The sequence below is a fragment of the Hipposideros armiger genome, unplaced genomic scaffold (genome assembly GCF_001890085.2).
Source record: "Hipposideros armiger isolate ML-2016 unplaced genomic scaffold, ASM189008v1 scaffold_161, whole genome shotgun sequence".
NCBI classification, from domain to species: domain Eukaryota; kingdom Metazoa; phylum Chordata; class Mammalia; order Chiroptera; family Hipposideridae; genus Hipposideros; species Hipposideros armiger.
Window position 1 is genome coordinate 658,827 of NW_017731511.1, and position 14,298 is coordinate 673,124.

At 38.8% G+C, this 14,298-nt stretch overlaps 1 protein-coding gene across 1 annotated transcript in view; it reads right to left on the reverse strand.

The window, feature by feature from the left end:
* The window catches only part of PRKG1 (protein kinase cGMP-dependent 1), a 1,201,019-nt gene that overhangs the window by 328,814 nt on the left and 857,907 nt on the right, over window positions 1-14,298 (reverse strand). Inside the window, exon 5 of the mRNA XM_019651487.1 lies at window positions 13,893-13,956. Within this exon, the coding sequence (XP_019507032.1) occupies window positions 13,893-13,956 (64 nt within the window). The remainder of the gene's footprint in view (window positions 1-13,892; window positions 13,957-14,298) is intronic.

Genomic DNA, 14,298 nt, shown 5'->3' on the forward strand with positions numbered 1-14,298 from the left:
TGAGTCGCCGGCGACGGCGTAGGCTGCAGCCCCTGTGGCAGTGGGTTGCCATGGGCTACCGTGTGTAGCCAGCAGCCAGTGTGAGTGGCCAGCAGCCGCTGTGAGCGGCCGTCCAGAAGTCGGCGACTGATCTGCCTCTCCCGGGAAGAGCGCAATGATGGTGCCAACTTGGGCCAGTGAAGCAACGTGCTCCACAACTAGACTGAAGAACAAAACGACAGCCACTTGTCTGTTCCCCTTCCCCCAATTCCCCAATTAAAAAAAAAATCTTAAAAAAAAATAAAGACATAGATATATTAATAGTTAAGGGATGGAAAATGATATATCTTGCTAACACTAATCAAAAGAAAGCTGAAGTAGCTATATTAATTTCAGATAAATTAGACTTCAGATCAGAGCTCAGATCTTCCTCATGTAAAACTTTTGTGAGCTGCAGAAAAAGCTAGGTCTTCTTCCCCCACAGAACCCAAAGCTTCAAGCTTCTCCTGCTCCTTTAAGATTCATTCCTTGTTCTCCTCTAGTGATATTCTTTCTTCTGTCTCCTTTTGCTTCCTGCTCTCTTGCTCTTCCTTCCTCTGTTCCATCATTCTGTCCATCTCTCCCTCTTCCTGCCACATGCACTCCTGCTCCATGATGAAGTACCAGTGCAGCACCCTGGCATTGAAAGTTTAGGCCACTCCAGCAGTGCAGGCATAGTGCTGCTGGGGGCACTTGTGCTGTGGGCACCTGGCACTATCACTGACTGCCAGACCTTGGACCCAGCCCCCGTTCTTTTCACTTTCCCCATGGTCTCCTGCATGTCTTAGCTGCTGTGTCACATCCAACAACTGGGCCAAATTATAGATAGTTTAGGTAGATGATAGATAGATAGATGATAGATAGATAGATAGATGATAGATAGATAGATAGATGATAGATAGATAGATAGATAGATAGATAATAGATAGATAGGATCACTATCTCTATTCTGTAGATAAGGAACTAAGAGAGAAGACACGTGCACCATAAAGCTGTTGATTGGGAGACTGGCAAAGACAAGTACTAAGCTACAAGTGTAGGAAACCGGGAATATGGCTACTATAGGCATTTATCTCTACGTTGAGATAGTAATTGACAACAGTCCAGCTCCCTGCCTGCAGGAGTTATAGCTGAAAGTCAAATTCCTTATTTAGAATAGTTTTCCCTTCTTTGGAGTATCCATCCAAAGGTTTGGCCTTTGTTCTATGTCCATGGGATGGATAAGGAGGGGAGGGAGATGATAGAAGAAACGTTAAGTCTTGTTCCTTTCCTGTGATCTTCCAGCCCTTGGCTCCCACACCTTCTCTATCTTCCACCTTGATTTGGGTTCCTTGGGGATCCTGTATCAGCAAGCTCTATAATGTATCACCATGGAGTATTCATGGACTCTCGTATTTCAGAATGGATGCCCCCTATCCTCAACACATTTGCATTCCATTTATGGTGAGAGCAGCCAAATGTGAAAGCAAACACTTATGTTTCATTTGCTGAGTCACTCATGTCACACGTATCTATTGAAAACCTACTTAGACTATGCATTCAACAAATATTTTTTTGTTTTGTTTTTAGCTGCTTTATTCATAACTGCTGAAAATTGGAAGCAACCAAGATGTACTTCAATAAATGAATGGATAAACAACTGTGGTACCCATACAATGGAGTACTGCTCAGTGCTGAAAAAAAAAAAAGAACTATCAAGCCACAAAAAGGCATGGCGGGATCTTAAATGCATATCACTAAAGGAAAGAAGCCGGTTTGAAAAAGCTACATACTATATGATTCCAACTATATAACACCCTGGGAAAGGCAAATGTAAAAAGATTAATGGGGCCGGCCGAGTGGCTCAGTTGGTTAAGAGCTGACTCAAGAGTTAAGAGTTTGAGCTCTGAGCAACAGCGGTTCGAGTCCTGACCCGAGCTGAGCGGCCACTGAGCTGCCAACAGGTGGCAGGATGGCTCAGCTAAAAAAAAAAAAATTAATGGTCACCAGGGGCTCCGAGAGAGGGAAAGACGGATGAATAAATAGGCAAAGCACATGGGATTTTTAGGGCAGTGAAACTATTCTGTATGACACCGTAATGATGGATACATGCTAATTTGCATTTATCAAAGCTCATAGAATTGGACAGCACAAAGACTAAATACTAATGTGAAATATGGACTTTTAATGAATAATAATAAAAATATTGGTTATGTAGTGTCAGGCATAATTCTTATGCAAATCCTTGCTATGTTGGAAACTGCCATAGAAGCTGAGACACACCCTCCCCTTAAGATACAGAAAATTGGAAAACAGGGTAAGTTTCAGGCAACACAGGAGCAAGAATACGGCTTTGAAGTACAAACTGTCCAAAGGAATTAAGAGAACAACAAACAAGAAGATATAAAGCAGAGTTAGTCATAATAAGCATCTTAAAAAAAAAAAAAAGACTTGGCCTCTAAAAACATATTTGGAAGAGAAGAGAGGAGTCAGGAGAGCCCAGTGCTCTCACGCTCACGATGATTAATGATTCCTGGAAACATAAACTGATTTGCACATCACACACAGCAAAGAGAACCAGCAGAATAATGTTACACCGAAGGTCTATTTACAAGACAAACCATGTGACCTTTATTAAAATAATAATTACATTTTAGGTGCAAGCAATAAAAGAGAGTGGTAGCTCTTCCCAGAGAGCTAAGAAAAGCTCATTTAATAGCATCTCATAATAATTAAGGGAACACACAGGATGTGAGGCACGCAGAAGACTTCTCTCTCATGCATCTGCATATTCACTAAAGCCTTGGCCGGTCACAATTCCCTCCTCATTAATATTGACTAACATGTGATGAGTGTTCATGCCTGAAATACTGCCTGCCCTGGTTTACAGCCTTATCTACCAGGAAACAGCCTTGTAGCCACAGCCCTAAGAAACTGCTTGATTCCTTCTCTGCAAGCGGGTGGGAGGTTGCCTTGCTTGTGGATTTCCAGGGGGACATGTAGCCAAAAGTTACGGGAGGCCTGGAACCCAATGCCTGCATTAGCCCCTGCTCCAAGCTGTTTTGATAACTCTATCACAGAGAAGCTTTGCATTTTGTGACTAAAACTCAAAGCCCACCTGGTGTTCTTATCTTTAGCTTCTTACTGGTGTGCTCTAATCACCAGCAGGCTTCTATTCTGCATTTTTTTTCTGTCTCAGGTGCTTACTGTCTACAAGCCCCTGAACTAGATTTTTTGGCAGCTACAAAGATGCCTCAGATTAAAAAAAAAAAGGTGAAAATCTTCATTGATGCTTTCTTTTAACGAGAGCAGTTTGTCTAGTTCAGACCGGGTACTTATCACTGTGCTCTGTAAGAGGAATTTGGGGCTCATCAAAATTGGCTTCAAAGCCATCAAATGGTATTTTGCAAATGGGATCCCACACAAATGCTGAATGCAGGTCCCTAATTTATAATTTTGTGCAAATTCACACTTTGTTTCCAAACCCCATAAACGATCTCAAATCACAAGTGCCACGCAGGTTTATAAATTCTTATGTAGCAAACATTTCAAGCACTTTCTATGAATGGTTTCTAGAAAGCTGATTTATTATAGATTGGTTTCTTATTTGCAGGGCACATACATTTTAATGAATTACAGGCAGCACGGAGCAAAAGCATACATATTCTGGTGATAAAAAGATTAGAAATGCCTGGTTTAGGAGCTTGCAGATAGCATAAAATGGACTCCTGCCATAACAAATTAAAAATGCTGACTGGGAAAAATCTCCCAGGGAAAAAAAACATAAAGACAAGTAAATATTTTCAAAAGGAAGTGCCTATTTGTAAGAAAGAGTGGGGGTGTGGGAAATACTTTGTTTTGTTTTTCATTTATTCCACAAATTTTTTAAGATGCAACACAGCATAGTAATGAAAGGTGCTGGTTCCAATATCAGACAAGGTGAACATTGTCTGAGCCTCAGTTCCCCCAGCTGTAAATTGGGAAGAGTAAAAGTAATAGTACTTATCTTGGATGGTATTAAATACATGCCCTTAGAATGGCGCAGAGTTAGCATTAATAAGTATTACTATTGATTTTCTCAACTGCTTATAGATACCCAGTGGGGGGTGGGGAGGGGGGGAAAGGAAAAAACAGTTTAATTCTTTGGTTCCAGGAAACTTCAATCTAAAGAGGTTAATTCTCCACAAAATTGAAATCATTAAAAGCATTAACAAAGAACTTTTTTTTTTACCATAAGGTTAACCAACTGGACTTAGAAGATGGGGAAAGGAATTCCCAACGGGGAAGAAGTGAAAATTGTTTGAGCTGAGGACTAGAAAGGTCTAAATTGAGAATGTAATTACACAGAACCTAAGAGTTAGGCTGATGCCAAAAAATCAGTATTGTCCAAGCATCAAAACAACACATAAGTATCCACAACATCCTAACTAAATACCTTCTACTCTGTGGCTTTTTAAACATGTATTATTTGTTAATATTTAACATTTTGAACTATGTTTTGCCACCCATGATATTTGCATGGCTGTCAACTCAATGTCACCTCTTCAGAGGTAACTTTCCTAAGCACCTAGGCTAATGTAGTCCACTTGTTCCTGGCACTCTTTACCGCATAACCCTATTTTATTTTCTCCATATTTTTAGCAGCTTATCAAGTGGTGTCACATCTATGGACTATTGCAGGCTTCTCAGTCTCTGCACTATTAACATCTTGAGCTGGGTGACTTTTGTGGAGCTGTCCTATGCGTTATCGAATGTTTAGCAGCATCCTGGCTTCTATCTATTCTCACGTAACATTGTAACAACCATAGATGTCTCCAAACATTACCAAATGCCTGCTCTGCCCTCCAGGTGGAGAGCCTCGTAGGCCTCAGGGCAGCCAAACCTCTGACCCATCACCTCCAGCCATAAGGAATTTCATTTGTTAACCTCAGTATGTTTGTAGGATAAATATTTTCTATATGTGCCAGTATATGAAAAGAGTCAGTAAACACTGGCCAATATCTGAAATTATATTTCTGTGTTTAGTGATTTTATATTAGGTATACAATTTACGACCCACAGCAATACTGCAAGGGGCAGAAACTGCTATTATCCCCATTCATAAATGATGGGTTAAATAATATGTCCAAATTCTTACTGTTTTTAGAGATGGAGCTCTCCATCCTCTAACCCATAAAATAGTGTCGACTAAGTTAAAAAGGAATCTAACACTCTCCCCTAAAGTCTTTTCCAGGGCAAATTTCTAAGTCGCTTCAATTGTTTTCTTCCATCGTTTCCAGCAATATTGCCGATACTCCACCATGTCTTCACCATCTTATACTTCCAGATTTTTTTCTTATTGTATGCAGAACTCTAAACTTCTACTATTACCTCATCTTAGTGGATTCCATGCATTATTCCAAACTAGTGAAATATTTTGGGTCTTTGTCAGGTGTAGAACCACTGGTTCAACTCAGGTGAGGTAAGTTGAAAAACAAAAAACAAAAACCAAAAAACTGAATATTTTGTACAACGTGGAATAGGTCATACGAATAAGCAAAACATATAATCTAATGAGGATAGAAACTTGATTTTTGGTGGTGAGCATGCTATAATATATGCAGATACCAAATTATAATGTTGTGCACCTGAAACTTATATAATGCCATTGACCAATATTACCTCAATCAACCTTGATTGATTGTTGAATCAATCAATCAATAAAATGAAAAAAAAAAGAGGTAGAAAGTTCAGGGTGAGAACGATTGTCTAAATGCTTATAGATCAAGTTGTAGATTAAGATGTAACCTTTTTCATTGGGTACAAATACAGAAAACATTATTTTTTTCCTTCTAAACTCTATGCCTTCTTGTAATGCTTTCCTTCTCCTGAAAAGGTGCTTCTCTTCCTCTCTTCTCCTTGTCCATCCTCACCCCTCCCCTGCAATTCTCTACTCATCATTGAATTCTCACCTAAATGGCATTATGTCAGTGGAGCCCTCACACATTTCACCCCATCTTGTTACAATCCTACCTGCTTAAAGCCCTCAAGTATATCTTCTCTTTATAACCCCAAATGTTTTCTTCAGTGAAGTTATCACAACTAGAATCAAGCGCCATTTTTACTTCTCTTTTAACAGTTTTCTTAGGATATAATTCACATATTACAAAATTCACCCATTTAAAGTATACAGTTCAACAGTTTCGGTATATTCACATCTTTGTGCAACCATGACCAAAATCTAATTTTAAAACGTTTTCATCACCCTAAAAAGTAATCCATACTTACTAGTAGACACTCTCTATTCAACCTCATCCTCTCAACTCTAGAAACCACTAATCTAATTTTTGCTTGTATAGATTTGCCCATTCTGGATATTTCATACAAAAATAAGAATACACCATGTGGCATTTTACTTTTACTTAGCATAATATATAAACGTCATCCGTGTTGTAGCATATATCAGTACTTCACTCCTTTTTATAGCCAAATAGTATTCCATTGTAGGAGTATACCACATTTTATTTATCCATTCATCAGTTGATGTAGATTTGGCTTGTTTCTAGTTTTTGGTTATTATGAATAATGCTGCTATGCACATTCACGTACACATTTTTGTGTGGACACAGGTTTTCAATTATCTTGGGTAAACACCTAGGAGTACAATTTCTGGGTCACATGGTAACCCTATGTTTAACATTTTGAGGAGTTTTCTAACTGTTTCATAAAGAAGTTGCACCATTTTTTCAATCCCACTAGCAATATATGATAGCTGTGATTCCTCCACATCCTTGCCAACATTTGTTATTGCCTGTCATTTTTACTCTAGTCATCCTTGTGGGTATGAAGTGGGAGGTCATTATGGTTTTGATTTTCATTTCCCAAATGACAATTAATGTTGAACATTTTGACATGTACTTATTGGGTTTTGTATATCTCCTTTGGAGAAATATCTATTCAAGTCATTTGCTCATTTTAAAACTGAACTATTTATCTTTTTATTATTGAGTTTTAAGTGTTCTTTATATATACTAGATACAAGTCCTGTGATAGTTAATTTTATGTGTCAATTTAGCTGGGCCATGGTGCCTAGGTATTTGGTTAAATATGAGTCTGGATTTTTCTGTGAAGGTGTTTTTGTGGATGAGGTTTACATTTAAATAATGGACTTTGAGTAAAGCAGATTACCCTCCATACTGTGCATGGAACTCTTCCCATCTATTAAAGGTCTTAACAAAACAAAGACTGGCCTTCCCCAAGCAATGCTAACAGATAGCCATTGGACTTGAACTTTTGGGTTGTGGGAAAAGTCAGGACACATTTTTGCAATGAAAAACAGAAAAAATATGTCATTACTTTTCCCACAACTCAATTCAACATCATCCCTTCTCCAGTCATCTCCAGTCTGCCAGCCTATTCTGTAGATTTTAAACTTTGCCAGCTTCCATAATCATATGAGTCATTCCTTAAAATAAATCTCTGCCTCTCTCTTCCTCTCTCCCTGTCCACACACTCACTCACACACAGACATACACAGACACACACACACACACACACAAACACACACACACACACCCATTGCTTCTGTTTCTCTGTGAACTCTAACACAAGTCCCTTATTGCATATATATTTACAGTATGTTCTCCCATTCCATATGCACTTCTATAATAAGATATAAAGATGTTAATGTTAAACAGAGTTTTATCTTTACTTTTTAATCTCTCCACCCTGCCACAACACATACACATACATGTGTATGCACACCACCCAAGCTTTTCCCCTTCAAAAGCAGCCATTTGCCTCAGAGGGGAGACCCAAAAGGATCCAGGGAAAGCAAAACAGACAGTTAAATTTCCAATTCAGAGTCCTTTAGGCCAAAAGCAATTGAGAAAGAATAGGTTCTTTGAATTCCCTCTAGCTTGGCTTTGGATAACAACAGCCAAACCTAAACGAAGGGGAGAAAATGTTTAGTCGTAACAAATTTCAAAGAAAACTAATAATGTTTCTGTCTACTCAATCGGTTTCTTTCCCAAAGACTCTAGGCCTGTTTAGAGTGATAAAAAGAGAGCGCTTCACAGCACTCCAATAACTCAATCAAAATGTAGGCTTTCCACTGCGTCACTCACAATTGGAGAGAACGCAAAGGAATCTGGGAAGATGTCAACATGACACGGTGACACCCATGAACAGTTACACAGTGAAAATAATGAAATACTTAATCAGCACTGCTGGACCCTGCAGCAAGGGGGAGTTCCTCTGTTACATTAACCTCCTCCAATGATGGCCCCTGGGTATAATCTGTTATTTGCTTCCTACCATATTATCAAGCAATGGTAAGTTTAAAATGTCCTCTCCTTGCCTTTTTTTCCTGTTTACTTTTACTTTCTCATCATGTCCCTCCTAATCATTCAAGAAGTCTGAGGGACATTATTTGTCTAAGACCTTGTCAGGGCCATAATAGTTTAAATATCCAATAAACAAAAACATAAATAAATGCACCATTCAGGGACAGAAACCAGAACTCATTAATTAGGCTCACACGTGCCCAAGTTCTAATCATAAAATGTGGCAGACTCAGAGTTGGAGAGCTCCTAAAAAGCTGGGGAAACAAAGAGGGTTTTGATTTTTTTTTAATTTTAAGATGACCGAATCTAATGTTTTCATGAGAAAACTGGACATGAAACATATTTTAGTAAAAGCAAATAAGTAGTTTTGTGTGTGTGTGTTTTGTGTGTGTGTGTGTGTGTGTGTGTGTGTGTGTTTTAGCTGAGCCATCCTGCCACCTGTTGGCCGCTCAGCGGCAGCTCAGCTCAGGCCAGGACTCAAACCTCTGTTGCTCAGAGCTCAAACTCTTGAGCGAGCTCTTAACCAACTGAGCCACTCAGCCGGCCCACAAACAAGTAGTTTTGATATGGCTTATTTTCTGTCAAAAAATCAGGGGATTTAAATACAGCACCATTGCCCCACTTCTATTTACATAATGAAAAAATAGGCTATACCAAGTGGTGAAAAGTAATTTGTTGGCTCCATTTGGCTCTTCAATCTAGCATTTTCACTAAATACAGTTTTCTTTGAGTTTTCTAAACCTTATCACCCTAATGAGTGAAAGTACAATCCCAACCCAAGTTAATGTTCAAGCACTCTTTGTAACATAATACTAATGTCTGCTGCTCTTCTCTATAAAAAAGAAAAAAATAAAAGGAAAAAGAAAGAAAACAAAATGCTATTTGTCAACATCTTTAAAGATGTTAACACAGTCCTGATATTGGGATATATATTAGACCCTGGGTTTATTCACAGTTACATATTTCCATTGTGTTTGGGTAGGTTATCATTAAAAGGAGTTATTTCTCAGCTGGAGATCAGCTAGGGGTTGTTCCATCCATTCGAAAAATGTAATTCTACTGTAATGACTACTCGTGTGTACATAAAAGAAGCAGGAAAGTGTGTTAGGCTGTTATAGTAAGAAAGAGATTAGATCCTATCTTATAATTTCACAGCTCTTTTCCTTTACCCACAGGTACTTTCTAGGACGTCAACATAGATTCCAATACTTGACTAATTAAGCTCAGTACATATTTCACTGTAATATATGGCATAGTATAGAGGATAATGAAACTAGTTTATAAAGTCAGAGCTTGCTGTTTCCTACATGTACCTAAACATTCTCTTATACGAACTGTAAAATGGCTTCTCCAGCAAACCAAACCTGAAGCTTTCAAAATGCTGTGGTGTTTATTTAGACTTGAGTCTTATGTGGTAGAAGAACACACTACCGTGGCAATGAAGGTGACTAGAGAATCAAGTAATTATTTCAACATGTCTTGCAAAACACAACCGAGGAAAACATTTGGATACTGTGCTTGACGACCTGGATCGGCCTTTCACCAAGAGCCTCTTTATATCTACACATATACACACTTCTCAAAAGGACCAGAAAAAATTTTTATATGTTCCTGAAAAAAGTCATGAGAGATTCAACAAACATACAAAGGAAATATTTCTACTATGTGATGTAAAGGAAAGGGAGAAAAGGGCACACAATTGATCCACTAAAAATAAGAATATTATTTTGTTTCATAATCCCACAGGGAGGCACACACAAATGGGTATATCCACACCGGAAATTACAGAGGGAGTAGGTAGAGGCTGGGGTGGGCAACAGCAGAAATAATTCATAAAAAGGCGCCTTTTTCAGCTCCGGAATAGGATGCCCCAAGTAGCCTATATTTTTCCTCTAGTCATATGCACCCTCCTAAATCAGTTTATCAATAGCATTATGCTTATTCCTCTTTCTATCCCAGTCCCTGCCTTTCTTGTCCCTGTTCTTTCTTTTTTCCCCCTCTTATGCTAGGAGTAGTGCTTTACAATGAATATAAGGAATGAGACAGTTAATAAGAATGTAAATCTACATACAAACCATCCACCCTCACGTGGGTTGTTTCCCAGTAGCATTCTAACTGGCCTGCTCCTCTATAATCCATTCTTCTCACACTCGCCAGAGAGATACTATTGTAACACAACTTTGATCATGTCACTTTACTACTGACAACCCTCCAAATCTAACCATTGCACTTAGAATAAAAACCCAACTCCTTATCATGATTAGCAAAGCCCTCTACCCTCTGCCCTTGCCTGATTTTCTTCAGCCTCATAGTGCCCCACTATAAACCCTTCTGTTCCTTAAGGACAATAAACTCATCCCTTCTTTAGGACCTTATGCCTGCTTTCTCCCTCTGCTTGGTTCACATGGCATCCCATAGCTACATTTAGATACCAGGTTAAAGATGACCTCCGTAGACAGGTCTCCTGTTAGTAACACAATACACAATGGCTTTATCACTCTATGCTGTTTTCCTTCAGAACTTCTCATCCGCGCCCTGCACTGGAACATATGTTATGGGGGAACAGGACCCTGAATCCCCAGAGCTCGGAACAATGGCTGGCACATGGCAGGTGCTCTATAAATGTTTGTCAAACAAACAAGGCTGCGCACTTCTTTGCTGAATGCTGTAGTACTGCTTGCCTTTCAAAATAACCTGGGATTCTTTCATCTCCTTGTGGCTATTTGTAGAAAGAAAGACAGCTCAACGATTATGCAAGCCCATTTCCCTGTAATGCTATGTGACATTGGTATTATTGCTTGTGTTCTTCCAAATTTGCTTCATGCTATCTGATACATAATTTAATTTCTTTCTCATCGTGCTTGTTTATTCAACGTTAGCTGAACACTTCAATGCACTGGGTAGTATATTTATCCGTCTACTTCACATTTTGTCTATTGACTTCATTTTTATGTCCTCAAAACAAAGTGTGTGGGCACTTAATCATCTGTTTGCATTTTCATGTGGCGTTGGTATAGACTGTACTGTGACTCCCAGAATCCAAACATAAATTAAAACATCTTCTGATTAGAAAAGCTGATGTAAAATACTAAAATGTTCCTTTGGTCAGAATTATTTATAGAGCTATTGCTATTGTTTTTGTAAAACATAGCAAGTGCTTTCACAGCTGTTGAAAAGAAAGAAAATGATTAAAGTATTTCATGGAAATTTTTTTTCTCTTTTAGGGGCTTGATTGGGACTAGCAAATTTGTACTTCATTTTGTTAAAAAAAGGAAGAAACAGGTCATCAGAGAATTCTTCAGTGTACTCAACAAATAAAAGCAAAAAGCAAAAGAACTGGGAAAAGCAGTTTTATATATAAAGAGATTTCAGGTACAATGGTCAGCATATTCTGAGAGAAACACAATCAGTATGTTTTCTCATAAAATTTTTATACTTGAGTTTAGGAATCAGATGTAATTTTTGCTTTACTTTGTGTTCAGATATAAGATGAGGGAGACCAATAAATCATAGGGATGCTTACTTCAATAATCCTCAAACTGAGTATTTGTGTATATGAAACTTGGAAGTTCTACAGATTATAGAATTACTGGTATTGTTAGTATCTGGAGACAAAAACATTTTCAGTCTCTTTCCAGTTCACCCTCACTATGTAGCACAACTCCAAAACTCCTTCAACCTTGTGAAACTAAAATCCATTGATCTTATAATCTCTCACAGGCCCTTGCTTCTTCCAAGATTCCTCCACCCCTTTCCCAGTTTCAATTCCACAGTCAATCATTATAATCCTTGTTTCATACACCCTCAACTCCCTATTCCCTCCCTCAAGCACTCATTTCTTTTCTCCTGGCAAAATACCAATCCTGGTTAAATCTAATTCTCTGCCTACTTGACACCTGAATCCAGGCAAACAAATGGGGCTGAAACATACACATACATACACACACACACACACACACACACACACACACACACACACTCAGCTTGACTAAACTTTAGACAGGCTTCTTCCTGACTTTTAGGCTCCCACTTTCTCTTTTTTTAGAGCATTTACTTTAAAAGTTTGCAACTGTAAACTCTTTTTTTCAATTTATTTTTTGTATATTAGTTTCAGGTATACAAAATATCATCATGATTAGACATTTACGTCCCTCACAAAGTGATAACCCCACCAAGTCTACTACCCCTCTGACATTGTGTATGGCTGTTACAATACCACTGACTATATTCCCTATGCTGTACTTTACATCCTGTGACTAGATAGATAGATAGATAGGTAGATATTTAATTATAGTTGACATTCAATATTCTTCTACACCAGCTTTGAGTATACAGCACAGAGGTCAGGCATCTACACAATCTATGAAGTCATCCCCCTGGTAAGTCCAGTGCCCATCTGGCACCTTACATAATCTTTTAATCTGCCTCTTCAAGATGCAAAGCTTTTCCCAGCCTTTGCCAGTTGTACAGCTCAGGAATGTTTTTCTCAAGGACCTAGGAGCCATCCCTTAGAAATATAATCACAGAAGGATGTAAGGCCTCTATCTCCCAGTCTCTGTGGGAGGCTAAGAGCCTAACTTCCAGAAGGGATAATTAGCAAACAGAGATGACCTAATCGCATTGACCAACCTCCACCCTACTGGAGCTCACTTGCTCTCTTTAGCACTTAAAAATCCTCCCATGTCTGGTTCCAGCAGAGTTGAGTTTGATCTCTGTCCCTTATTGCAAGTCTAAAATAAAGTCTTCCTTGCTTAACTTAGACTTGGGATTGCTAACATCAAGTGAGTTCTGAGTGATGCCTGTCAATCCTACCATGTTGTCTTAGCCCATGCACGCTTCCATTTTTCTCATACCTTCTCCTCCATCCCCAGATTTCTCATACCTCTACCTAATCCTCATTCTCAGTTGACAGACTTGTTTTCTAGATCACAGAGAAAACAGAAGATTCCAGAACAGGTTTTCTGGGGGGAAACCACCCCTCCCACCACCTACCTGCATGTGTGCCCCACATTCTCTGCCTTCCTTGTCTCTATGGGCACCAGAGACCCTATGCTCTTGTGTTCATTCAAGACTCTGCTTGTGTAAACCTCCTCTGTCTCCTGCTTCAACGTTTTTGTGCTTAATAGGTTCAGAGAAAAATAAGTAACAGTGACACTTTCACCTTCAGTCATAAAATTATGTGTGTAAAATACATTCATAGGCAAGTAAAATATGTACCCAACAGCTAATTCCTGTTATAAATTTGCTGATCTGAAGTTTCAGAGTGGCAATTACAACAATCTTGCTTTATACTGACTAAAATAAGAGAAATATGCCATCTCCCATTCTTGGAAGTCAAAGTCAAATTATATTTGTCACAATGAAGTTTTCTTCCCTCTACAGTTGATTTGCACATTTCTATGTATGCTATAAACATCAGATGTGCTGAGCTGCTTTTAATTAAAGCCGAATAAAATGCATCCCAGAGCTTTAAACTATTTAAAAAGAGCTCCCTGCAGTTTGTAATTTGTTATTACACAGTTCTGATGGGCTGGGTCCCATCTGAAAAAGTTCAAGGGTTAAAACAATTACCTCTTCAAGGACGTCAGCAAGTTTACTGAGGATCTCTTCAGGAAGGCTCTGGAATGTCGGAACGCTGAAAAACAAAAGAGATGGTGCCGATGGCATGAAGAGCGACTTACTTTCATTAATAAAACACAACACACCTGAATGAAAAATGCCAAAGCATTTCATAACAAAGAATCTGTAAATGAAAATCAAAGCAATAGCCTAAGCGTGATTTGATGACGAACAGGGAAAAGACATGTTGCAGTAGAAAGAACTTGGGGGTTGCACAGAATCAAGTTCAAATCCCACTTACATTTATCTGTGTGACCTTGAATGCCCAGTATAATGCGGAAGAATCCACTATCTCCCTTATTTGTCTACTGTCCTTGTAGTTCCAACTGCCTCCCTGGTCTACACACACACATACACA